The sequence below is a fragment of the Trichosurus vulpecula genome, chromosome 6, assembly GCF_011100635.1.
Source record: "Trichosurus vulpecula isolate mTriVul1 chromosome 6, mTriVul1.pri, whole genome shotgun sequence".
Lineage (NCBI taxonomy): Eukaryota > Metazoa > Chordata > Mammalia > Diprotodontia > Phalangeridae > Trichosurus > Trichosurus vulpecula.
In genome coordinates this window covers 27,984,615-28,011,337 of record NC_050578.1, presented here as the reverse complement: position 1 = coordinate 28,011,337, position 26,723 = coordinate 27,984,615, and the positions used below count along the sequence as shown (strand labels likewise).

Sequence of the window (26,723 nt, the reverse complement as noted above, 5' to 3'; positions counted from 1 at the left end):
GTAAATAAGTGTAAATTCATCTAATCCACTACACCTTGAAGGTAGGGTCCCAGAAAACAATTTACATCCCATCTAATCATCAGGCAGGAAACCCTGGAGCATCTTGATATTTATTTTTCCTGTCACCTCAAACAGATCACCCTTCTCAGCTTCCTAGCTTTCCACCCTTTGCTCTCAAAACAGTAATCAAATCACTACTACCACTGCTTTTGGAAAGAGCGTGATAATCAATTGCCCTGTGACTCTACTCACAAGCCCTTTGACTCTTCAGACCAAAACTCCCAACTATGCCTACCATCACCACTAAAACACACATATATTCAACTATAAGGAAGTTCATTATGTATTTCTATTTATAGCACACAGCACTGTTCCTAACACAAAAGTAGGTGTGGAATGCTTTTTTCACTTGCTCATTCCTAGTTCTCCTATAGAATCACAACCACATTTTTCCTTAATAAGATACCTCTTCCAAGGAGTTCAAGGGAATAGGTAATGTAATCTTTTAATTGTGCCATGAGGTAGGAACATTTCAAAGCTGTGGTCAATATAGATGTAAGTAGGGTCCACCATCCTTCACCCCGGTAATCACACATCACATAATCCAACAATCTAAAAAGAAATTAAAGTGGGAAAGCAACCAAAATATTAGAAGTATGTCTATTTTTTCCAATTCATTTCATTAATTCTAGAATTTAAGGTCAAAAATAGATTTTTAAGAAAATTCAAGTGCTTTATTTTCAGTTTATGTTTTTTCAGTTCATATATAAACATGAAAAACCTAATAAATTATTCATGTAAGACTTTTCCCATGAAAGCACAATAGTCTATGCCTGACTTCTAGACAAAACTTTAATTCCATTCAGACAATTAGCCAGTAGGTGGTCCTTAGAACAATCCTAGTCAGAATGAGTTGTGAGGTATATAAGGATAGTTAGCAGCCACTCGGACTAATATATATGCAATGAATCCTACTATAAAAACTGCTACACTGATTTCATGATGAGGCAAATTGTGTCCATATATGGCTATTGAAAATCACACATAATCATACTTACTTCAAAGCTTTACTATAGTCCTTGGCAAAGTAATATTCTTCTCCCATCTGAACCACTATAAAAATAAAGAAATAAAATATCAGAAGCAAAAATAAAACCTACTAGATTTAAATACAATCCTTAAAATCTATTTCAAGTCATATATAGCTAAGGGAGCAGTTGATACTTACTTAGATGACTCTTCATTCTTGGACACTTATACTTTTTAAACTGTGCAACAGCATTACTTAGAAGAGTTATTATTATTTCCTATCAGAGAGGATCAAATGGGGGATATTGTTAGAAAACAGCTTGTTGCTGACCTTAAGGAACATAATGAGTGTTTAGAGGAGAACCCTCACCGAGTGGCTGACATTCCTTTCCTTCAGCTGAAGAGCAAGAATTCCTACCTTCTCTTTTTCAGGATCAGAAAGATCAAAACCTGAACAAGATAAATTTAAAATGATACATTTAACCATAACACACTTAAATTCTTCACAAGGATGATATGAACAAACACCTTAAACCCTCCATAATGAATTTAATAAAGCCACAAGCATTCTTTTACCTAAGACTTTTTTTTTTTGGTCACCTAAGACTCTAAAGAAATCGCTGTTACTTTAAGAACTTTGATCTGTGTTCTGAAAAGAATATTTTGGACTCGGTGTGCTTTCATCCTTTGAAATTAATACAGCTGGAAGATGAAATGAACTACTATTAGCCTCACTGTGTTTACATAATTCACTTCTCTGCAGAGCTTCTTCAAGTAAAAATTCCTTGACAAGTAAGATACCAATCACTACAAAGATGACAAGCATCATCTTCATGATCTCTGTAACTTGGAAAGAATCCAGAGAAGTTATTTCTTAGGTCATTTGTAGTTCAATCATATTTTAATGAGTTAAACATAATAAATTGTAAAATTTCATGTGATTTCATTTATTGTTGTCAAAGTAGATCTCCAAAGCAACAAACTTAAAAGTCTAGTCAAAACATTGCTGAAAGTAACAGTGATTTACTAAACTAAATTTTTGGTGAATTATAAAAATGCTTGGGTTATATTATTAATTACAAATGGATTCTTAAGGTGTATAAATCTCAAAAAGATAGTCTAACAATTGTAATGAAAAGTATAAATCTATAAAAAAGATACTCTTTTTAAAAAAGCCTCCAGACAAGACAAACTTCCTCTTCATAATATATTTGCCCACTGACAATCAATGGAAAAACTGGCAGGTATTTTATTTCACGGAAATATGGAAAGAAAACACATTGCTTATGGCCTGGAACACAATAGAAAATTTTATTTCATATATAACTTCAAGTCATTGAAAGAAGCAGCCTCATTTAGCCTATATATAGAGAAGGAAAGTCTCTATGAGGCAAACAGACTTCTGAATAGGAACCATTTCCCACAGATGTTTATAGTATGCAGAAAAGCATACAGTCGTGCTGGGTTTATAACTAGTCAGTCTTGGGCCTTAGGGGCATTTGCTATATTCTAGGAGAGGGGCTAGAAACTTTCTAATTCGCTGGCCTATTGTTAGCCTCGGAGTCTGAGATGAGGTAGACTTTGTCTCTTGTTTAACTCTGCGAAGATCTGAGGTAAAGAAGAACCAAAAATGTAGGGAATGGAGATGAGTGCCTATTTACACTAGGGAAAATACAGCAAACCCCACCTCCCCCAACACAGAAAAAAAAAATAAAAAGGCTACTTACTTAGAATTCCTTGTCGCCATGCTCTCTGTCCATAAAAGTCAAGTGTGCCTGTTTGTGTTTCTAAGGGATCAGGACTGGGATATGTCACAGAAGACTGCAAATTCATTAAATAAAGTCTTAAACAAGAATTGATTTTTTTTTGGTACAAGTCACTTCTTCTTCTTCAATATATCCATTAAAAAGTTATTTTGAAAGAAATTCCAGAAATATGAACACTGAATTTGTATTCAAACACCTATGTACATTTTAAAACACAAGTTCTGGATCAGATTTATAAATTTATTATATTTTGTTGTTTGGTCATTTTCAGTTATGTCAGACTCTTCATGACCCCTTTTTGGGATTTTCTGGGCAAAGATACTAGAGTGGTTTACCATTTACTTTTCCAGCTCATTTTACAAATGAGGAAACTGAGGCAATCAGGGTTAAGTGACTTGCCCAGGATCATAAAGCTAGTGTGTGAGGCTGGATTTGAACACAAGTCTTCCTAACTCCAGTCCTGGTACTCCTATCCACTGTACCCTAACTGTCCATATTTTCTCTAGGGTCAGAATAACAGTTTCATGAAAATTATACTTGAAGGATGTATGATTTTATTAGGGTGGGTACTTGCTGAATTGATACTAATTATAACCCTCTGTATCTCAAACTGTCTTCCTGAGTTCCTGGGGCTAAAAAAATTTATCACTAAGTAGCCCATTTTCTATTTATGAGCCTTTCTTGAACTTAGCTAATTTGGTCCCCAGACAAATAATACGTAGTTAATCTATGTCATTCTGGTTTTCTAGAAGATGCTGTAATGTGCTGCCATAGCCTTCAAAAATCTAAGTGCAAATGCAGGACACAATGAAAGAGAAGAGGACTTTAATGGAGGATCATGGAAATAAACTTGATGAAGTCTTGCGGATTTGACACACCACCCATGTTTCTTTACATTGTCTGTAAAAGGTGTTTGTTCTTTTGGCAAATGGGAATAGTCCTACAGGAGAAATCTTCAAAAGGAATCAAGCTTTGCCTTACACAAGGCAAGAGTTCTTAATAAATGTTGGTTGAATCAAAGCTTGTTTCTAATTCTTCATCATACAATAAATCCTAATTTCAATAATGTGTGAATCATGTTCAAACCTGATTTCAAGTTTTAATAATATACCACACCAAAAACTTACAAATACTGGTTGACTGATTGAAACCATGTACGAATAACATAAAGATTTTTTTTTTACCCTTAATGACAAAGCCAGATAATTTTCTGAATTTTATGTAGTAATCTTAGCTATTTCAAATTCTGGAAAACAAAGGTAACCAATCTGTTTTCTTCCAGATAGTTTTTATATGAAAGTACAAACTTTTTGATGTGCCCATGATTCCCTTTTATGGTCAACATAAAGAAAATGTTTTCATACATGATCAGGCACTGACTATCCCCTTTACTTTACTCTGCTTATAAAAGAGAGTTCAATTTCTAAGTGGCATATTTAAAGATGAAGGCAAAGTGTACTGTCACATTCAAGAAGCTGTAGAACTGTGAAAACATGCAACATATCAAAAACACTCCGGGGGAGACAAGAGCCAAAAAGATGACCTATCAGAGTATTTCCAAGGATGCCCTTCTTTCAATCGCTTTCAATTCAATTCCTACTCACTGTCCTGATCAGAAGAAAAAGATAAATTTAAGCTACATACTGATTTTCTTGCCCCTTAAAGGGGGAGGTAAATTGTGACTTTTGCTCGAATGCAAAGTCTAACGGACTTTGGAGTGTTCAACTGGAATTCAACATGTTTTCCACAAAAAAATGACATCAAAGGTTTAGTAAAAGAGTTGGGGCAATCATCACAAAGAGGAAGGAATACTGGCTCTGAAGCCAGAACTAGGTTCAAAACCTTCCTCCGTCATTTACTAACTCTGTGACAGTGGACAAGTCACTAAACCTCTCTGAGCCTGTTTCCTCATCTATAAAATGGAGATGATATGGCCATCCCTACCTTATAGAATTATTAACAGTAGCAAAGAAGATAACTTACAAGAGGTGCTTTGTAAAATACATGCTGGATAAATATCAGCTATCATACTAAAGAAGAAAACAATAATCATAATTCCTGAAAAGATACACATTGCAAACTGTCAATATTTACAGACTAGAGGAAAAATATCACCACCATTACCCACCAGTGCCAGCTACATAGTTAAGAAAGGATTAAGTGTTTGCTGAATGAAAGATTTATTCTTTTAAAATTAATTAACATAGAAGTCAATGACTTACCTCATGACTACAAAGTGCTTTGGAAAGCTGTTTTCTTTCCTGAGAATAGTATGCTGCTTGTTGATAATAAAAACCAGGATTCTGAGTTTGAATAGCTGTCAAACCTAATTTGATAGCTTCATCAAATAAATCTCCAAAGGCCTGGAACCTTCAAAGAAATAGTATTAAAACAAAATTATTTATGCCCACTAATTATTCACTTAAGCAGCATAAGACTTTCTATCCATTTCTGGCAGGTTATAATTAAATTATACTCTTAATTAAGTTTAACATCTATTATAACACCTTACTAAACTCTAGTAGACATGAATAGTAGGTTTTAGACAACTGCATTTGAACTCTCATAATAAATATATGTCAATGTAGTACACAATTCTCATCATTCAAGAGCCTCTGTGCTGTTGACAAGTGTTGTATTTGCCCAGAAGATAAAGGTCTCAAAAGTACCATTAACTACTGGTTTCTAGTAAGAGTTAGAATGATTCAACATCAAATCCTAGAATAAATCAGATTGCATGCTGGCTAGCCAATTAAAAACCTTTGCTTTAACATCAAACAAACCCTAGTATAATCTAGGACTAAATCCAACTCAATGTAAGATGTCCAAAGTCCTACGTATCACTTTTAAAATTAAAAACATACTGTTTAGACATCCAAGCAGCATGTTCAAAAGCCAACTCCGCACTTCCAATTTTTTTCTTACACAAGTCTATGTGTTTTCGGAACTGAGCAATTGCATCCAATGGCGTGTTATGCTGGAAACACAGCCTGCAGATCTGTAAAACACAAAAATCATCTGAATCAAGAGTCAAAAGGTATGTCACCAAAAAGCACACACCCACTTTATACAATCCTACTGTAAAAAAAAGCTAAACAAACAACCAAAACCAGACACATCCTTCCTTGAAAACCTTTAAAAAAGGATTACATTCCATCTGTTTAGCAGAGTTACCATGAAGGTTTGTTAATTTTAAGTTCTTATCTATGGATAAAAATAACAATAAAGGACAAAAAAAAAGACTAAATTTCAGAACAAATCCAGGATTTTAAAAATGGATAAAAATAGAGGTACTCTCTCTCTCTAGCATGAGCTTGCGCACACACACACCCTCCCCCCCGCCCCCTCCCCCCCGAATCTACAAAATATTCCAGAAATCTCTAGGACCACCAGGGAATTAACAATTCTAAATACAGTTATCCCTTCCATGCCATGACTTTCACAGTTTCGATATATTGTAGGTCAGCGTAAGAAATTAAATGGGAATTTGGGGGGAGTTTTGTAGAAGGCACAGACAATATGAGAAGGCCAGCAGATGACACAGAAAAAGTTTAGAAACCCAGAAATGCATAAAACATATGTATAGGATTGTATAATATCAACATAATTTATTTTTAATAGCATAATAATTCAGACTTCTTCCTTGGTATGGAGGGCCAAAAAATTGTATGTGAATTTTCCAGATGGGGGGGGGGCACCGCACCCCTACCCCTTGTGATGTGGAAGAGATAACTATAAAACAATAACAATTCTGAATAAAAGCATCAAGTTCAGAATGGCAAAAAATATTTAATCCTAAATAATAATAAAAACAATGTATCTCAAAATTTAAAAAAAAAAACCTCTAGAAAGTAGTTTACAAACTTTCCTCTTATCACAGTCTCTCCAACATTAACTCTCTCTGAGGAATTGGGCAAAGGCAAAAAAGGGCATATGAAAACAGGGGAACCCACTAATTGAAAAACCAAGAATTCGTAATTAAGTTTTTCTGAATAAGAGTGTCTACTGGGAGGAAGAAGGATAAAACTGGTGAGATGATAATAAAATGCCATGTTCTCAGAAGTAGAAACTGATTCTGACCCAAGGATTTTTTAAAAAATGTAATTATAGAATAGTTACCATCCTCTTACAGTCTTACTTTTTTAAATGAAAGGGAGAAAAAATCCTCTTGATAGTTAATACAGAATTGTTACCTTGTAGTTTATAAATCCTGCCATTGTTTTAATTTCCAGCATATTAGTTTCATGGGCTCTCAATTCATGTACAAGATTGTAAGCAGTCCTGTAGTTCCTGCAGTACAACATTTGGTAGTTAACTTTAAAAGACACATCATAAAGAACAGTAACAACTATTAGGAATAAATTTATGAGGAAAAATGCAAACAATAGATGATTTTTCCTGAGTGTTTCTCTGGCCCAAAAACTCATTTAACATATCATATTCATCTCTGATTTCCACAAACAAGGACCTCTTGTATTAATTATTATAATAGACAAAAAAAATTACCTTGCAATATGACTAAAAAGGAAGACAATATATACATCCTTTTTTACTCTACCATCCATTACCAATAACTTCATGGAAAATAGCTTTTGTCTGGACCTTTGACTTTAGTGGTATAAGGAATTCTCTGGGTGTGGAACCGCTGTCTATCGATGCAGATCTCTGAGAAGTTGCCATTCCCACTGAAAGACTTGACCATGGTCTTACAGCTAGCCTACATCAGAGGTAGCACCTGAAAGAAGGTCTTCTGGCCTACAAGGCTCTGACTCTACCTCTCTACAAGTTATAATTAGTAATTAACACAGAAGTGTTAAACAGGTTTTCTGGATAATACGAATAGGACACTTTGCAGCTAGGGGCACAGGGGAGAGGCAGAGAGTAGAAAGACTCTCCTGATACCTCATCCTCCCAATTCACTGAATTCTAATATGATGGAGCATTGAACCACTATTACTGTTGCTTTCAACCCTGGGATACAGTTAGTTGGGGAGAGGGACAGAAGGGATGAATTTTCTATACAAATGCAATGGGGAAATCTTGCCTCTGAACACAGTTCTATTATCCATCAGAAAGGCAAAAAAATGGGAACCCCAATCAACCACAAAATGATCAATCATCTTTGCTTATTATAGGTTTAACAGAAATACCATATGGATAGAAAAACATTTCCTTTTCTGGAAAATTAATCTTTGTACAGATCTACAACAGATACCAATTGAGAATAATAGCATTTTAAAGTCTGAAATTTAGCTGAAGAAGTAGGTTCTTTTATACAGAGACCCAAAACAATTCTGAAGGACCTATGATGAAAAATGCTATCCATCTCCAGTGAGAAAACAGAGGGAATCTGAATGCAAATCAAAGCATACTGGGTTTTTTTTTTACTTTCTTTTTCTTTAGTCTGTGTATTCTTTCACAATATGACTAATATGGAAGTGTTTTACATGAGTACACATGTATAATGTTTATCAAACTGTTTGCCTCCTCAACGACGGCAGAGGAAAGGGAGGACAGGAGAGAATTTGGAAGTCAAAATTGTAAAAAAAAAAATGGTTAAAAATTGTTTTTACGTGTAATTGGAAAAAACCAAAATATTGAAATAAAAAGGTGGGTTTTTTCTGGGGAAGGAGAAGGAAGAGTTAAGGAAAAAGAATTTCTTACTGTTTAAAAACTTTAAGCAAAACATAAAGGTACATGTACACACAAAGACTATACCTTAGCTACTATATGGAATCAAGGTAGGTTAGAGGTCAGGAACTTTGTCCCTAATGAGGTGAGTAACAAGGGCAGACATAAAGTATACGTACAAGAGGAAAAAAGTGAATATAGGTGAAAGCACCAATAAAAACTATGCCATCAAGAACTGGCACATTGGCTATCTACCCCAGATGGCTCAATGGCAATGGTAACATAAATTAATATAATAAAAAAAATTTCAGAATAGGGTCTTCTTCATAGAAATCAATTAAGTTTTTCTTATTAATTTCCCTATCCAAAATAATTTCTTCCTAGGATTCTTGAAGAAAGGAACAAAGACTTAAGTAAGTTTTAAAGAATCCTTGTTGTAACAAAGGTTTTAGAAGACAGCAGCCATATCAACTTTATAAACTAATTATTTTATATCAGCCTTTCATGTTAATATTCAAAGAATGTGTTCTGATTCTCACTATATTTTGAATCTGGGAGGTAATGTCGCATATGGTTGGAAAACTGGCCTCAAGAGTAAGGAAGACATGGTTTCAAGTTTGATAGCTTGGCTGTGTGACTTTGGGAAAGTCATTTAACTTGCCAAGGCAATTCCCTAAGACTATAAGTAGCAGAAAAGGTATTGATTTGCATTAATAAAGGACTATGTCCCATCAAGAGAACCCCTTACTGGCAAAATCACAGATCAAGACAAAAAAAAATTGAAACTAGGTAGAAATAAACAGTTTTATTTTGTCAAGAATCAAACAAGGCAGTTCCCATTTCGCTCCTTTATTTTTCTACTTTGCAATACTCATCTGTGCCCTCTCCCCTCCCTTTCACTTCTGTAAAAAATATCCTTCTTTTACTCTGCACTATTGATGCCCCTGCCAAGGTGCCATTGTCAGTTACATAAGTTTTCTATCTTCAAAGGCTTGGCACGGGCAGGTGAGGAGATGGGAACTGTGTCGAATTAAATTTTTTGTGGTTAAGGACTCTGTTACTTACTTTCAGCAAGGTCTATATTCTCATCAAGACTCTTCTGATAGCCACAGCGATACACAGGAAGGAAAAGGTGTATGAGTTGCCAAGATTTACTACTGCTAAAACCACATCAGTGAACAACTTCCCCTCTCCAGTTTTAATAATAAAACATCTAAGGAGACTAAAAGCTGACAGATATACTATAAAGTTGCTTTGCTAAGGTTATAATGTGTTCTAAAAGCATAGGAATGTTCCCCTACCCCCATTTCTGTCTATGAAGTAAGAAATCTAATGGAAATTCTAAAGGAAAATCTAAGAAAATTAAGAGTCCTCCAAAACAAAGTTCATACAGTAGTCTAGTTTTAAAATCATACCAGTCAATTGATTGCCTATTTATTTAATTCAAAAATCAGTCTCATTCACAGCTCAAATGGAAACACCATCAAGAAACACGCAAGGGGGAAAATAGCCAAGTGACTAAAAGAATTATATACTAAAAATTCCTTTGAATTTGAAAAAAATGTCAATGTTTATAAATAAAAGTTAAAAGGCAAATAAATTATTTCAGACTGAATAAATATAAACCACTGTGAAATTTACTCCAAGTTAGAAATAAGATGTTAAAAGGATTAAAAAAAAGAGAGAGAGAACATATTTCTTTAGGACAAGCTCAGAAAATATTAAGCATGAGTCTAAGGTGACCATACATTTTAAAAATAAAATCTGGTGGACACTAAGAATATTTCAAACTGCTAATAAAAAAAAATAGGGGAAATGTCTGGCAGTGTCATAGACTTACTTCAGAGCATTCTGTGTATCTTGTTTAAGTTCACTGAAGAAAGCAATTTTGAATTGATGTCTGACAAATAAAAGCTAGAAAAATATACAAACAAATTATTGCCACTTTATACAATCCTGTATCTATAAAGTAAACTTAAAAGCATAATTTAAAATATACAATACAGACGTATGTGGAATGGCTGATACAGCAAACCAAAACAGAGCTGTGAAAATGTTACATCCTACTTCTAAATGCTTAGTTTAAGCCTCATAGAGCTTGGAAACAGATTTTTAATTAACATTTTGGCTGCATTTGAAGATGGGTGCTTTTATACCACTAAAAAGTCAAGCTTTAAAGTACATACTAAAATGATCTCTTTACAAAAATATAAGTTTAAAATTTTACTCTACAATGATTAAAATATTTTCCTATTTTAAAAAAGGAATATGTACCTGGTGTGTTGTTTTGTTCAAAAATTCTTTATGAGATTTTACCCTTCGGATCTCAGTGTAGTAGTAAGTCTGTGCATGTTCATAAAAGGCATTTTCTAATCTGCAAAAGAAATGTTTTAATACTGAAATGATCTTAAACTACTAATACTTTCAAAAGCATTTTATCTATGAAGCCTGACTTTAGTACCATGGTTTATCATGTTTCACAATTTAATCACATGATTTTTAAAAAATAAAGTAAAAATTTAGTTCACAATTCAGGCTATTACACCCATCAGAACATGAGATGTAGACATCTGGAAAAGCTTAAGGAAATAGACAGCTAGAACTTTTTAACTACTTCAGTAAATTTAATGGGGTATATAGTAAGAAGCAGTAAACTGAACGAACTCAAAATGGACCTCCAAAATATAAATGAGATAAAATAACTATCTCTGCCAACTATCACTGCAATACTTCATCTAGAACACTCAGTGAGAAAGAACTGAATAAAAATTTAAAATATTCACAAAGCAGAAATCTCCTTCTGGAATATGAGAAAAACCAGCATAAAACAGAAGAAATGAACTTTAAGTTTCTTTTTATCTCATAACAAAAGAGAGAATATTTTAAAGCTGTTTTCAAAGAGTTTAAAACATCTAAAGAAAATACAAAAGGATATGTAGAAATTATTTTTAAATCATTTTGAAGATTGTTTTTATCTAAAACTATACTTTATGAAATATTAACGTTTAAACAGATCATCATAGATTAAGAATTATGTCTTCCAATTATATTTTTCAAGCGATATACTTCTATAGCCTGCTTTTAAAAACAATAGGACACAATAATGTGTGGCTAGAACACCTTGTCTCCTGGGGTTCCCAGAAGTCACCTGCTGAAACTATTTAGAACAAATTTTAAAAACCCTATATCCAATCTGGATGGCTTTGAGGTATGGAGTCCATGTGCAACAAGCCTAAAACATCTCATGAAGCACCAAAAATGCTTAGTTTCGGTTCTCAACGTATGGCTTTAACTTCAGAGATAACATATTCCTGTACTACTGTTTTCAGGCCAAATAAATTCTATTATTTCTCTACAAGCCTCTGTCTCTCTCTCTCTCTATCTCTCTCTCTCTCTCTATCTCTCTCTCTCTCTTCCTCCCTCCCTCCCTTCCTCCTTCCCTCCCCTTCTCCCCCCTCACATGTGCAGGCCCACACACATATATACGCTCACTCGAGCACTAGGCTTCTCCCTGCCCACCCCCCATACACAATCAAGGCTTTTACTTCTTTTTGAATGTGAGGGTTCAAAACATAAATTAGCATAGTACTGACATAGTTACTACCCTCCTTTTCCATATAAATGGAAAAGAGAGGGTAGAAAAACAAGAGAAAATTTGGGGGGCAAATATGCTAGAAAAGTTTCAAAGTTATCAAACAACAATATCATTTTAGGTATGCAGAGAATTTTAAGTTGGTTTTTTGTTTTGTTTTTGTTTTGCAAGGCAACTGCGAGTAAGTGACTTGCCCAGGGTCACACAGCTATAAAGTATCAAACGTCTGGGGCCGAATTTCAACTCAGGTCCTCCTGACTCCAAGGCTAGTGCTCTATCCACTGCATCAATTAGCTGCAAAAGTATTATTTTAAACAAACATCTTTGCGGTCCAGCATGAAAATGGAGTGTCATCAGGTTGACTAATGATTTTACTCAATACTAACATTTGTTCATTTTTCATGCTTTTACTCCATCCCAAAATGCCCACCCAACCAGGAGGGAACAATTCCTATGTTTCACTCATTTCAAAATGTAACTCAAGTTCTTCCTTCACAACTACTTTGCCTCTCAAAATCTTTCACTTTCTATTTCCTATAACTCTTAACAGCTAACTTTTCATTATGTCTTGAAATGCTTTTTAGTTGTTGCTTACGTAAGTCATCTCCCAGTTAGACTGTAAAACTTTAAGGCAGAGAAAAGTCTTCTACTTCTTTTGAATCCATGTAATGTAGCACACAACGTGTTCTTAAATATACAACTTGCTGTGTTTTTTTCAATTTTGTTATTAATTATCAGCATCTTTCTATTGTCATGGGGACACACTTAGCAGGCTAAGGTTTGGGGTTGTTCTTTTGGCTGCCAATGCCCTGGCACATTCACAGGCCATGTTCCTTTGGTGGATGTAGGGATAGAGGCTTGCCTCTTGTGAATCAAATCCTAATAGCTGGAGGGAGCCTGTGGATAACAGAGCGGGCAGTTTCTAGTTCCATGACCTTGAGGTTTCCAAACCACAATCGCATTATTTTTACAGGGCTTCAGACGAATACCAGAGACTCTTCTGCTCCTGGGAGGCTCTAGGTCCAGCGCAGACATAAGAAACTATGATTAGCCAAGAAAAGCATCCTGGCCTAAGCAAAAAGAAAAGTATTACAGTAACTAAATCTTTTAACCAAAGGAAGAAGAAAAGTAAGGAAAGCAGTAACAGTAGCAGTTTAGGAATCTTGCTACATTCATTATCTTCCTGTTCACTTTCTGCAGAGCGGGGTTCTTAACCTGGAATCCACAAATTTGGTTCTTTTTAAAAATATATATACATTTTGAAAATGACATTTCAACATAATAGGCTTCCTTTGTAGTCCCACGTATTTTATTTTGAATATAAAAAAACATTGTGAGAAAGGGTTACAGACTTCAACAGACTGTGAAAGGAGCCCAAGACGCACAAAAAGGTTAACAATTCTTGTTACAGAGCCTCTTTTAGAAGATGGGGGAAGTAAAACATTGTTCTGATTTCTCCCCCTATCCTGGATACCTTCTTCACTCCAACCCCTCGCCAAAATACATATGGCACTTACCCAGTTCTTCCTTCATAAAGAATTAGAGCAGGCATCAAAAGTCAAACTATATGATTTGTATATTTAAACTGAAATCAGAAAGGGATATTAAATTCTCTATTCCAGAAGTGTCAAAGTCATGGAAGGCCCAGATTAAAATGTAACTGGGAAATGTTTAATAAAAGAAAAACATAACATAATGTTCATTTGTGGTTTTATAGGTCAATATGCGGCCTGCAGGCATTTATTTCTATTTGAATTTGACACCACTTCTCTCTGCTATAATCAAAATTAAACTCTAAGAGACATACAAATATAGACATGAGAAAATGTGGCATGTCCTAAATAAGACTATCACTCCACATGTAGTCTCCCAAGCCTATTTGTGATTTTGCCACTTGGTTGTCCAAGAGCAAGCAAATCTTAATTCAGAGCTAAAAAACATATGAAAAGAACAAAACCATTCTCTGTAACATTTACATTCAAGTTGAAATGTCTGTGACTGTTTTAATTAATTATATTAACTTTGGTGAAATGAGTTTTTTTAAATGTATAGAATGCCCTTGTTTTTTAATTTCACTTAAGATTCTTGTTGCATAATAGAAAGTGGCCTACGTTCAAGTCCTTAGACATGCCACTTTCCTCTTAGGAAGACACTGAGGCAGATGACTTCCCCCCTCACTTTAAAATGAAGAAGCTGTGGCCCAGGAAGATGAATCAGTTATGCAAACTCCTTTCAGCTCTAACCTTCAGTGATTTTTTCTAACCTCATTGTGACTGTACCTACCATTTTTAAGGTAGGTCAGGTTGCAGTTAAGTAAATCTTAATTCAATTCAAAAAATTATTTAAGCACATACTTGGGTTCTGTGATGCTGAGAAACTTTTCCCAGAGTACAGTGATCTCTCTTCTGCTTTTAAATCCTTCTAAATAGAATACATCTTCGTCATTCATTGAGTCACTTAACAACACACTGTCTTTTACTGCTTTTTAACTACTTCACCTTCATCAGTCTTCTCTCTCCAATAACCTGAAGCTGCCTGAGGGAAGAGATTGATGTCATATTTCTCTTGAATCCCTCACAATAGCTAGCACACCAGGAAGAGGTATTCAAGAAAAAATCATTAAAATCAAAGTGGTGCAAAGTTTAGTGGGGTTCAAATGCAGGAAAAGAGAGACAGACAGAGAGAATAGAGGGAGACAGAGAAGAGAGACAGAAAAACAAAGAAACTGAAAACAGTTGAAAATGGACAGAGAGATGAGAGTGGACAGAGGAAGAGAGAGACAAAGAGGGAGAGAGGGAAGAGTAGAGAGACTGAGAGACAGAGTTGGAGAGACAAGGGAGAGAGACAGAGACAGAGAACAAAATACTAAGTTGTTCAAAACCCAGGCCTGAAAAGTTAAGGTAGCAGAACACAGATTAGCCCATTCCACTGAGGAGGGTAGTTAGTGAGAAAGGCTACATGGCATGAGTGACAAAAGACTGGCTTATGGCTCAAGACACCTGAGTGCCTGTGCCAGATCCAACATCTCTGAGTCCTGGGATCCCAGCCAAGTTATTTGACCTTTCTGAGCCGCAGCTTCCTGAATCTGTAAAAGGAGACCATAACTGCACTACCCAACTCACAGAATTGATCTGAGGAAAATGTTTTCTAAAATACTATAAAAATGTAAGATAATATTGTAGAGAAGTTATCATTTGACTCACTCTACAAGGCAGGTCACAGAGGGTTCTTTCTTGCTTAAAAAAAAAAAGGGCCATGAGCCTCTAATGATTTGCATTTTAATACTGGAACAGGCTATTAAAAATGTAAAATCATTAACTACTCTGCATATCATTTTTCTACATGAACACACAGCTCTTTCTTTACTCTACCACCTACCTTATAATATATCCCACCAGGTGATCAGTGTGTGGCAGGACAAACAGAGATTTTCCTGAAAGTTCACAGGCGTTACATAAAGCAGCTGCCCTTTCTGAAGCAATCACATCTTCTCCTATTGCAGGCCCATCACAAAGAGAATGAGAGAAAAAAAGGAGTTAGGACCATAAAACAATTGGCCTTCCCCCCTGCAAAGAAAAAAAAAAGCTAATGCTATTGATAGAGGGGTGGTTTACAGAAGACCCACACAACTTGGCAGTAGGTAGAGGTCAAAATTAAAATAGGCTAAACTTCTTCGGGCTGCAGATAGGTTTTTAGTGGCTCACTTTCCAAGTAAAGGTATAATTAATGATTAAACTGTTTTGCAAATAAACTATATTTTTAAAAAGGGAAATTTCAATTAATATTAATTACACTTATTACTTAAGATTTTTATTTATCATGAAATCACATTAATGTTTAAAAAAATTACTTTGCTAAGCAGTACAAGTTTTAATACATTTTTCAGGTATTCTTACTGTTGACATTTAGTAACCACTGAAAACACAGGGAAAAGATACAACTCTTGCTCCTCTCAGACTAGAGACAGACTTGACAATGGTTGGTTGCTGTGGGTCACATGACACACAGGAGACGCTACACTGTGGCAACCCAAGTCACAGGACAGACTCAATAGTGACTAGTGAAGGTGGGTTAAGCCCGTCATGTGGGGGCATGGACAAAGAATTCAGTACATCTTTACTTTCTTTTACATCCTCTACATTTTTCACAGACTGCCCAAAATCCTTTGGCAGGCCACAAGCAGCCCATGGGCAGTAGGCAGCTCGCAAGCCATACGTTGTGCAGGCCTGGTTTACAGAATGAATAAGGAAGGTGATAGTCCCACTCTACTCCATCCTAGTCAGACCACTTCTGGAACACTATGTTCATTTCCAGGCATGGCATTTTAGGAAGGACAGAGACAAGGTAGATCACATTCAGAAGAAGGTAATCAAGAACATTAGGCCACTAAAGAACATAACATAAGAGGATGGGTCGATGGAACAGGTTAGCATGGAAAAAAGAACATATGACAGTCTAAAGTTACTGAATGGCTGAGGGATTAATTTTAATTTGCTTAGTTAAAGAGAACAGAGCAATGGGTGGAAGTTGCAGAGATGTAGATTTAGGCTTGATTTAAGGAAGAAATTCGTATCTATCAGAGCTGTTGAAAAATGTAACAGTTCCAGAGGTTGTGACTTGGTTTCCTCTTCTTGGAGGTCTTCAGAGACACAATAATGATTTTGGGGGGATCTTGGAATGGGGAGTCTTGTTTGGGTTGGAATCAATAGTCTCTATGGTTCCTTTCAACTCTTTTTTTAAAAATTTTTTTTTGGGGGGGTGGAGCCAAGATGGCGGCTGGTAAGCACAGACTAGAGTGAGCTCCGTACCGAGTCCCTCCAAAAACCTATAAAAATGGCTCTGAACCAATTCTAGAACGGCAGAACCCACAGAACAGCAGAGGGAAGCAGGGCTCCAGCCCAGGACAGCCTGGATGGTCTCTGGGTGAGGTCTATTCCACACGGAGCTGGGAGCTGGGAACGGAGTAGAGCAGAGCCCAGCCTGAGCGGCGTGGAACATCCAGACCAGAAGCCGGGCGGAGGGGGCCCTAGTGCCCTGAATATGTGAGCTGCAGCAGTTACCAGACCCCTCGACCCACAAACACCAAAGACTGCAGAGAAGGTTAGTGGGAAAAGCTGCGGGAGTGGAAGGAGTTCGCGGTTCGGCTTCCAGCCCCGGGGGCAGCGGAGGTGGGGCAGCTACAGCTGTTGTTACTTCCGGCTCCAGGCCCACCTGGTGGGAGGAATTAAGTGGCGGATCAGAGCAGGAGTGCAACAGCCTGCTGAAGATCTAAGCCCAGTCTGGACTGGGGGTCCTTGGGGAAGCAGGAGTGCGGCTCTGACAGAGCTGGCACCTCTCCCCCAAACGTAGAACATAGAACTCGTTAGTCTACAAGCAGTCATACCCCACTGAAAAACTCAAGGGTCAAGTTAGTTCGTTGGGAATATGGCCAGGCAGCGAAAACGCGCCCAGATTCAGTCTCAGACTTTGGATTCTTTCTTTGGTGACAAAGAAGACCAAAACATACAGCCTAAAGAAGACAACAAAGTCATAGAGCCTACAACCAAAGCCTCCAAGAAAAACATGAACTGGCCCCAGGCCATAGAAGAACTCAAAAAGGATTTGGAAAAGCAAGTTAGAGAAGTAGAGGAAAAATTGGGAAGAGAAATGAGAAGGATGCGAGAAAACCATGAAAAACAAGTCAATGACTTGCTAAAGGAGACCCAAAAAAATACTGAAAAATACACCGAAGAAAACAACACCTTAAAAAACAGACTAACTCAAATGGCAAAAGAGCTCCAAAAAGCCAATGAGGAGAAGAATGCCTTGAAAGGCAGAATTAGCCAAATGGAAAAGGAGGTCCAAAAGACCACTGAAGAAAATACTACTTTAAAAATTAGATTGGAGCAAGTGGAAGCTAGTGACTTTATGAGAAATCAGGATATTATAAAACAGAACCAGAGGAATGAAAAAATGGAAGACAATGTGAAATATCTCCTTGGAAAAACCACTGACCTGGAAAATAGATCCAGGAGAGAGAATTTAAAAATTTATTGGACTACCTGAAAGCCATGACCAAAAAAAGAGCCCAGATACCATCTTTCAGGAAATTATCAAGGAGAACTGCCCTGATATTTTACAGCCACAGGGCAAAATAGAAATTGAAAGAATCCATCGATCGCCTCCTCAAGTAGATCCCAAAAAGAAATCTCCTAGGAATATTGTTGCCAAATTCCAGAGCTCCCAGATCAAGGAGAAAATACTGCAAGCAGCCAGAAAGAAACAATTTGAGTATTGTGGAAACCCAATCAGAATAACCCAAGATCTGGCAGCTTCTACATTAAGAGATCGAAGGGCTTGGAATGAGATATTCCGGAGGTCAATGGAGCTAGGATTAAAACCTAGGATCACCTACCCAGCAAAACTGAGTATCATGTTCCAAGGCAAAATATGGAGTTTCAATAAAATAGAGGACTTTCAAGCTTTCTCAGTGAAAAGAGCAGAACTGAATAGAAAATTTGACTTTCAAACACAAGAATCAAGAGAAGCATGAAAAGGTAATCAAGAAACGGAAATTGCAAGGGACTTACTAAAGCTGAACTGTTTTGTTTACATTCCTACATGGAAAGATGATGAGTATGATTCATGAGACCTCAGTATTAGGGTAGTGGAAGGGAATATGCATATATATGTATATATATATGTGTATATATATATGTTTATGTATATATATAAGTGAATGTGTATGTATGTATATATCTATGTGTATATGTATGTATGTGTATGTATGTGTATATATATGTATATGTGTTTATATATATATATATGTAAAAGAGAGAGAGCAGACACAGGGTGAGTTGAAGATGAAGGGAAGATATCTAAAAGAAATAAAAAGAAATTAAGGGATGAGAAAGTAACATACTGAGAGAGGGAGATAGGGAGAAATAGAATGGGGTGGATTATCTCGCATAAAGGTGGCAAGAGGAAGCAGTTCTATGGGAGGAAGGGAGAGGGCAGGTGAGGGGAGAATGAGTGAACCTTGCTCTCATCAGATTTGGCCTGAGGGGGAGTACCATACATACTCAGTTAGGTATCTTACCCCACAGGAAAGAAGAGGGAGGAAGATAAAAAAAAAAATAAAAGGCGGGGGGATGATGGAGGGGAGGGCAGATGGGGGTGGAGGTAATCAAAACAAACACTTTGGAAAGGGGACAGGGTCAAGGGAGAAAATTCAATAAAGCGGGATGGGTTGGGAAGGAGCAAAATGTAGTTAGCCTTTCACAACATGAGTATTGTGGAAGGGTTATACATAATAATACATGTGTGGCCTAGGTTGAATTGCTCAACTTCTTAGGGAGGGTGGGTGGGAAGGGAAGAGGGAAGAGAATTTGGAACTCAAAGTTTTAAAATCAGATGTTCAAAAACAAAAAAAGTTTTTGTATGCAACTAAAAAATAAGATACACAGGCAATGGGGCGTAGAAATTTATCTTGCCCTACAAGAAAGGAAGGGAAAAGGGGATGAGAGGGGAGGGGGGTGATAGAGGGGAGGGCTGACTGGGGAACAGGGCAACCAGAATATAAGCCATCTTGGAGTGGGGGGGAGGGTAGAAATGGGGAGAAAATTTGTAATTCAAAATGTTGTGAAAATCACTGCTGAAAACCAAATATGTTAAATAAATAAATTGCATTTAAATTTTTTTTTTGAGGGGAGAAGGCAGGGCAATTGGGGTTAAATGACTTGCCCAAGGTCACATAGCTATCAAGTATGTCAAGTGTGTGAGGCCAGATTTGAACTCAGGTACTCCTGACTCCAGGGCCAGTGCTCTACTCACTGCACCATCTAGCTGCCCCTTTCCAACTCTTAAGAGTCTACAACGTACCATTCTTAAAACATTACAAAAACAATAGGTTCACAAGTTCATGTGTTATAAATTGCATATAAACATTAACAAAAAAATGTATAACAAGAATTTCTAGGAGATTAAAAAAAGGATTACAACAAATCAGATGAAGAGAATTATATAGTTTTATTAATCTTTTCATACCTGGAGGTAAAGGGGTTTTCTTTTGAATGAGAACCACAGCAACTTTTGTGTTTCTGCCTTGTAAACTTTGCCTGCATTATGAAAAAGAGTATTTTAGGGGGGGAAGTATTTTGGCATAACGCTTATATGCTTTACTTTTTAGTTAAAATATTATGAGCTTAAAATATCATAATTCAACCGACTAAAAAGAATCAGAAGAGGTCCTCTTTTTCACCCAAAGAGATTTTCATTCTTACCAGCAATTAAAGACAACTCAAAGATATACAAAATTTCAATTTTTTACCCAAAAAAATCTGCCTAACTCCAAGTTAAGTTTATTGTACAATCCAACCAAAATTGTGGATTGTGTAAGCAAAAGCAGTTAGAAACGCAGGCTAACATCACCTCTAGCATTCTTCACATCACCTTTCTATTTATTGCCTGCCAGCAGTGAAATGCCCCTTTCTTTGGAGTTTAACCCTCCCCATGGGCTTAGTATAATATAACATTCAGCATTCAGGAGTTCTAAATAAATAGTACTTGACAGAGTATTTATATGCAAACTCAAAACGCCATACCTCACTATTTCCACTCTAGTAGCACATTCAGACTGCTTTTCTTTCCACTGAGGCTCATCCCAGTCCAACTCATAGAACACAACCACGAGTGCTGGAACCAGATTCAGATGTTTGTTCATCCAACCAGTCTTTAAGATCCCTTTTGGGATGTACCACTCATAGGATGTCCTCTGCAAACATTAACACAGGTTGAGGTAAACTTACAAAGCTGTTATTTGATGATCTGAGAGAAAACAAGGAAGAACAATGGGTAGGTGGCTTTCTTGAGTCCTTTTCACGGTTTTACAAATCTCTATCTCATTATTTATTGCCCTTCGGTATCCTGCTCCATTGGAGGTGGGTTAAAAAGTAGATTTTAGTTAAGATGATATACAGCATTTCCCAAAAGTCTTAGTGTACATTAAGCTACTAAAGATTAAGACTGTACTGACTTCTGGGACACCCTGTATTTCTTCTCTAACAAGAAATGAACAGATGGCTTTTGCAGCATCCAAGGGCCAAGCAAAATGGAACACAGTGCTTTAATATGGAGGCAGAACAACAACTATTGTAATGCTAGGGCCTACTTCAACCTCGTGAAAAAGAAAATTTTCTAGATCACAACCCAGATTGGAAAGACCTTCTTCAAGAATTCAGTTGGGAACTCCAAGCAACATCTAAATTGCAGGGGCATGGCAATATATAACCCCCACCTTACTCTTAATGATACAATTCTTGTGGGAGAGGATAAAGTCAGTTGTCATGAGGTGTCACCAAGCCAACTCCTTGAAAAAAATAATACTTGCAGCCAGACTCTCAGAGAACAGGAAGCAAGGCATCAAATGTTGGTCTGAATGGTGACTTAGGTATCACCCAACATTAACAACAGAGAAGAAAATTAATACAATGTGACTAGTAACCATCACACTATTAAGATTTCAGAGAAAGCCTGATGTTTCCCATGTAGAATCGCAGACTCGTAAGAACTGATCTTGGAAATCATCTACTCCAAACTTCTCATTTTAACATTTAGAGACACCAAGAGCCAGAGAGATAAAATAACTTGGCTAAAGACACACGGTCAGTAAGTGACGTAATCCAGACAGGAATCCAGGTTTTCTGAGACTACAGCTCTTTCCACTCTATCATGATGCCACTGAGCTTCAGTGGCAAAGATGTCCTATGTAAACTTTTGTTGTCTACAGCCTTTTGCAAAGTTATAGCCTCCAAAACATGCCATATGCCCTCAAGATCAATCCTGAATACAAAACTCCACACTCAATATGCTGAGTTAGAGCCAGAAGAGTAGAAAATTTTAGCAGCCATAATGATGCATCTTGGAAATGATGGGAAATGCAGTAGCCATTGGCATTTCCTTGTCTTTAAGTTGATGTTAAAACTTCCATTTTAGTTAGTAAAATCAAGGATACAAACACCAATTCATGGAACAGAAGTCCTTATAAAGTCAAAGTACTGCTTTCTAGTGTGTTAAAATACTAATACATTTTAATCTTCAAGGGCATTTAAGTGAATATTTCAATGTGAATAAAGTCTTGATAAAGTTCTGACAGATACGTCAGTTCAGGTAATGTCACACATTTTCGTGCACACAGGCACACATGCAGAGTAAGACTGTTACCTTGGTTCTGCATTTGGGATATTCATGGTCACCTGGGAGCACTTTGAAAGAAATTGGTACTCGGTCAGCTCTTCGATTGGCACAAAAAGCATCCCAAACAGCACGATGAACAGCATTATAGACTACATCGAGGCCAGTAAGGGTAACAAAGGCCATAGGCCGGCAACATAATTCCACAGGAAAGTCCCATCGGGTGGGACTCATCTTCAATATTCTGTAAAAAACATGAAATAAAAAGTTTTATTACACTTAAAAATAGTTGTTTCTACTTAAATCAATTTCTTCCATTAAGAAATTACTAAAGAAAAAACTATCTTTCCATTTCTATAATAACCGTGAGGAGGAAAAGCAAGATACAAAGAAAAGATCACAATTTCTGATGACAAAAAACAGAAACAGTGTTGGAGGTGGGGGTGGTGGAAAGACATATATATTAGCACAACTATGAATTCATCCAACAATTCTGAAAATCAATTTGGAGTCATCCAAATAAACTGACTAAAATGTCCATATCCTCTGACACAAAGATCCCAATGCTAGGCATGTTCTTAAAGGAAGTTAAAGACAGGAAGAAAGGCTTCATGTACGCCAAAATATTCACTGTGTTCAGTCTTTTTGCAGTCATACCAGACTCTTTGTAACTCCCTTTAGGGTTTTCTTAACAAAGATACTAGAGTGGTTTGCCATTTCCTTCTCCAGCTCATTTTACAGATGAGGAAACTTGAGACAAACAGGGTTAAGTGACTTGCCCAGGGTCACACAGCTAGCAAGTGTCTGAGGCCAGATTTGATATTACAAAGATGAGTCTTCTAGACCCCATGTCCCATATTTTATCCACTGCACCACCTAGCTGCCCATAAAATATTCATAGCAGCGTTTTTATAGTACTAAAGAACTGGAAAAAAAAGTAGATGTCCACTGACTACGGAATAGATAAACAAAATGTGGCACACAAACATGATGGAATAGGAAATTATAATTATATCAAGAAATTATAAATATGAAAACATAAACTAATGCAAAGGGAAGCAGAACCAGGAGAACAACATACATGACTAAAGAAACAAAAATAGAACAAAAAAGGAACTGGATGCAGTGTAATTATGACAATAAAGCTTGGTCCCAGAGAAGAAATGAGAAAATGTACTTCTCTCCCTTCATTGCAGAGGTAGGGAACTATGAGTACTGGAATACCAAAAGCCCAGCTGGCATATTAACTAGTTTTGCTCAACTGCCTTTTTCCTCTTTTTTATTCTGTTACAAGGGATAGCTCACTAAATCAAGGGAGGAATATATATTTGGGGGGAAAAAGTGATCTAAATATAAAAAGAAGTTGTCTATAGAATTAGAATTTCTACCCAATCAAGCATTCTAACCCAATCAAGCATTAAATTAATAGTTCATTAGTACTGTTTTTATATTTAGTCCTACAAAATAGTCATAAGAGCTCAGTCTCCTTTTTCATTATTTTCCACATTTATTTTTCAAGTCTGGCTTACTTAAAAATCATATTCTTTGTACTTCAACAAGAGTAGAGGGCAGGTGAGGTGTAGTTCTTTGATTTCATTAATGTGTGAAGGAAAAAAAGTATAAGAAAACAGAATAGAAGGAAATACACAGTTCAAAAGTATAATTGTGAATGAGAATGGGATAAACTCATCCATAAAACAGGAGAGAAGAATAGATTACAAACCAGAACCCCAACATATGTTGTTTACAAAAAACACACTTGAAACAGACATGAAATACACATAGAGTTAAAATAAGGTGCTGGAGCAGAATTTATTATGCTCCAGCTTAAGTAAAAAAGGCAGAGGTGGCAATCATGATCATAGACAAAGCAAAAATAAAAAAGAGGTAATTAAGAGATAAACAAGGAAATTTTTATTTTGCTAAAACACACCATAGACAATGAATAAATATCAATACTGAAAATATATGCACCAAATGGCATAGCATCAAAAATCTTTTAAAGGAAAAGTTAAATGATTCATAGGAGGAAACAGAAAGTAACACTACCTTAGCAGACCTCAGATGTCGATAAAGCTAACCATAAATTAAACAAGAAGTTGAGATGAATAGAATTTTAGAAAGGTTAGATAGGATAGACCTCTGGAGAATATGGAATAGAATAGAAAGGAGTATACCTTATTTCTCAACTGGTGCATGGCACCTTTACAAAAACTGACAATGTATCCAGGCATAAAAACTCCACAAACAAATGTAGAAAAGCAGAAATACTTAAATGCTTTTTTTTCTAACTATAATGCAATAAAAATGCACTCATTGAAGGTCTTTTGAAGCATGGATTAAAGATTAAATGGAAAATAAACAACCTAATCTTAAAGAATGAGTGATCCAAAGAACAAATCATAGAAATAATAATTTCATTTAAAATAATAGCATCAATAAGCTAACATATCAAAATTTATGGGATGCAGCCAAAGCAGTACTTAGGGGAAAATTTGTATTTCAAAAGGCTAAGATCAATAGAAGAGAGAAAGAGAATTGGGCATACAACTTTAAAAAAAAACCAAAAAACTTGGGAGAAAAATCAACAAATTTAAAGCCTCCCAATTAAACACCAAAATAGAAATCCTGAGTATCAAGCGGAGAATAACAAAACTGCAAGAAAAAAAAAACACTGAAAACTAGAAGCTGTTTTATGAAAAATAAATAAATAAAAAGGATAAACCATTCGCTAATTTGATTCTTAAAAAGAAAAAAGGAAACCAAATTACCAGTATCAAAAATAAAAAAGGCAAATTCCCAACAATGAGGAAACAAAAGTAACCATTAAGCGCTACTTTGTCGAACTATATGCCAATAAAATTGTCAACCTAAATGAAATGGATGAATATTTACAAAATTGCAAATTACCCAGATTAACAGAATAGGAAATAGAATACTTCAATAACACTATTTAGAAAAAGAAATTAAACAAACCATAAATGAACTCCCTAAGGGGGAAAAAAGACCAGATATATTTACAAGTGAATTTTCCCAAACATTTAAAGAACAATTAATTCTAATACTACATAAACTGTTTGAAAAAAAGTAAGTAAAGGAGTCCTACCAAATTCCTTCTGTGATACAAATATGGTCTTGATACCTAAACCAGGAAGAGTCAAAACAGAAAAAGACAGCAGCATGAGGCACTAAGAGGTTAAATCACTTGCTGCTAGTGACACAACTGGTACGTATCAGAGGCAGGATTTAAACAAAGTTCTTCCTCTCTCCTGCTATCTATTCTATTACTTTAACTATAAAAGTAAAAAATTCTACTCAGAAATGAAGAGAGAAACAATAAGAGGAGGGAAGAGATTATTTAAAAGCCTTTGTTTTTGGTGTATAGCCTTTAGGAGAAAAAAAAGATACAGGTTATCCTGATTTTTTAAAAAATATAAAAATTGGCATTCAAAACATTAGAAGGTGAACGTACTTAGTACAAAAAGATTCATCAAAGAATTCCTTTTAATATGAATTATATGATCACAAAATGTTAAATAATACAGTAATAAACCTTCTAGTACTCTTTAAAACAAGCCTTTTGAGATCCAACTTTAGAGGAACATAAATTATAATAAAGAGAAGGCTATCTGGGCAGCTACCTGGAGCAGTGGATAGAGTGCCAGGCCTGGAGTAAGGCAGACGTGAGTTCAAATTCAGCTTTAGACATGTACTAGCCATGTGACCCCTAGGCAAGTCACTGAAGCCCGTTTGCCTCAGTTTTCTCATCTACAAAAGGAGCTGGAGAAGGAAATGGCAAACTACCTCACTATCTTTACCAAGAAAACCCCAAATGGGGTCACAAATTGTTGGATACAACTGAAGACAACTAAACAACAACAGAAGGCCATCTAAAAACATGGAACATACATTTCTAAAAACTTTAGATCTGGATCATAGGATATAGAAATTGAATGGGTCTTAGAGATCATCTAGTTCATCTCCTTAGACAAATATGGAACATCTGAAGAATAAGGAACCCAAAGAAAAATAATAGCTAACATTTATACAGTGCCTTAAAGTTTGCAAAGCCCTCTACATATCTTCTTTGGTTCCCACAGCAACCCTGTGAGGTACGTGCTTCTATTATCTCCACTTTTACAGATGAGGAAGCTGAAGATGAGAGACATGAAGTGGCTTCCAAGTTCAGCTTTGTGCTACCTAAGTGCCTTGTACCTAGATCTGACCTTATCACTTTTCTGCCAAAAGCTTTTTAAAAGCTTTCTGTGATCTACTGACCAAAGTTGAAACCCCTTGAGCTAGAATTCCAGGCCCTCCGGTATAGCACCCCTCTACTTTTTCAGCTTCTTCACATTATTCTCCTCCGTGTGCTCTGTGCCTGTGGTTCTCAAAGTGGGATCCACACACCCCTGGACATTTTTCACAGGGTCTGCAAAGTCAAAGCTACTTTTATAATAATACTGTTTTAATTTCTAATACAGTAAATATTAATAGCTGTAACCCACATAAATAGGAGCTCTTTTGGGAGTCTTGGC

At 36.2% G+C, this 26,723-nt stretch overlaps 1 protein-coding gene across 1 annotated transcript in view; it reads right to left on the bottom strand.

Annotated features, from left to right (window-relative positions):
- TRAPPC11 (trafficking protein particle complex 11) overlaps window positions 1-26,723 on the bottom strand; it is an 82,053-nt gene that overhangs the window by 50,537 nt on the left and 4,793 nt on the right. The window contains exons 2-15 of the mRNA XM_036763180.1: window positions 22,219-22,432; window positions 20,601-20,770; window positions 20,044-20,114; window positions 15,397-15,511; window positions 10,701-10,800; window positions 10,267-10,340; window positions 6,989-7,085; window positions 5,660-5,793; window positions 5,018-5,165; window positions 2,757-2,850; window positions 1,400-1,479; window positions 1,229-1,307; window positions 1,059-1,113; window positions 467-612 (exon numbers count right to left, since the gene is read on the bottom strand). Coding sequence (XP_036619075.1) covers window positions 467-612; window positions 1,059-1,113; window positions 1,229-1,307; window positions 1,400-1,479; window positions 2,757-2,850; window positions 5,018-5,165; window positions 5,660-5,793; window positions 6,989-7,085; window positions 10,267-10,340; window positions 10,701-10,800; window positions 15,397-15,511; window positions 20,044-20,114; window positions 20,601-20,770; window positions 22,219-22,422 — 1,567 coding nt within the window. The 5' untranslated portion in view covers window positions 22,423-22,432. The remainder of the gene's footprint in view (window positions 1-466; window positions 613-1,058; window positions 1,114-1,228; window positions 1,308-1,399; window positions 1,480-2,756; window positions 2,851-5,017; window positions 5,166-5,659; window positions 5,794-6,988; window positions 7,086-10,266; window positions 10,341-10,700; window positions 10,801-15,396; window positions 15,512-20,043; window positions 20,115-20,600; window positions 20,771-22,218; window positions 22,433-26,723) is intronic.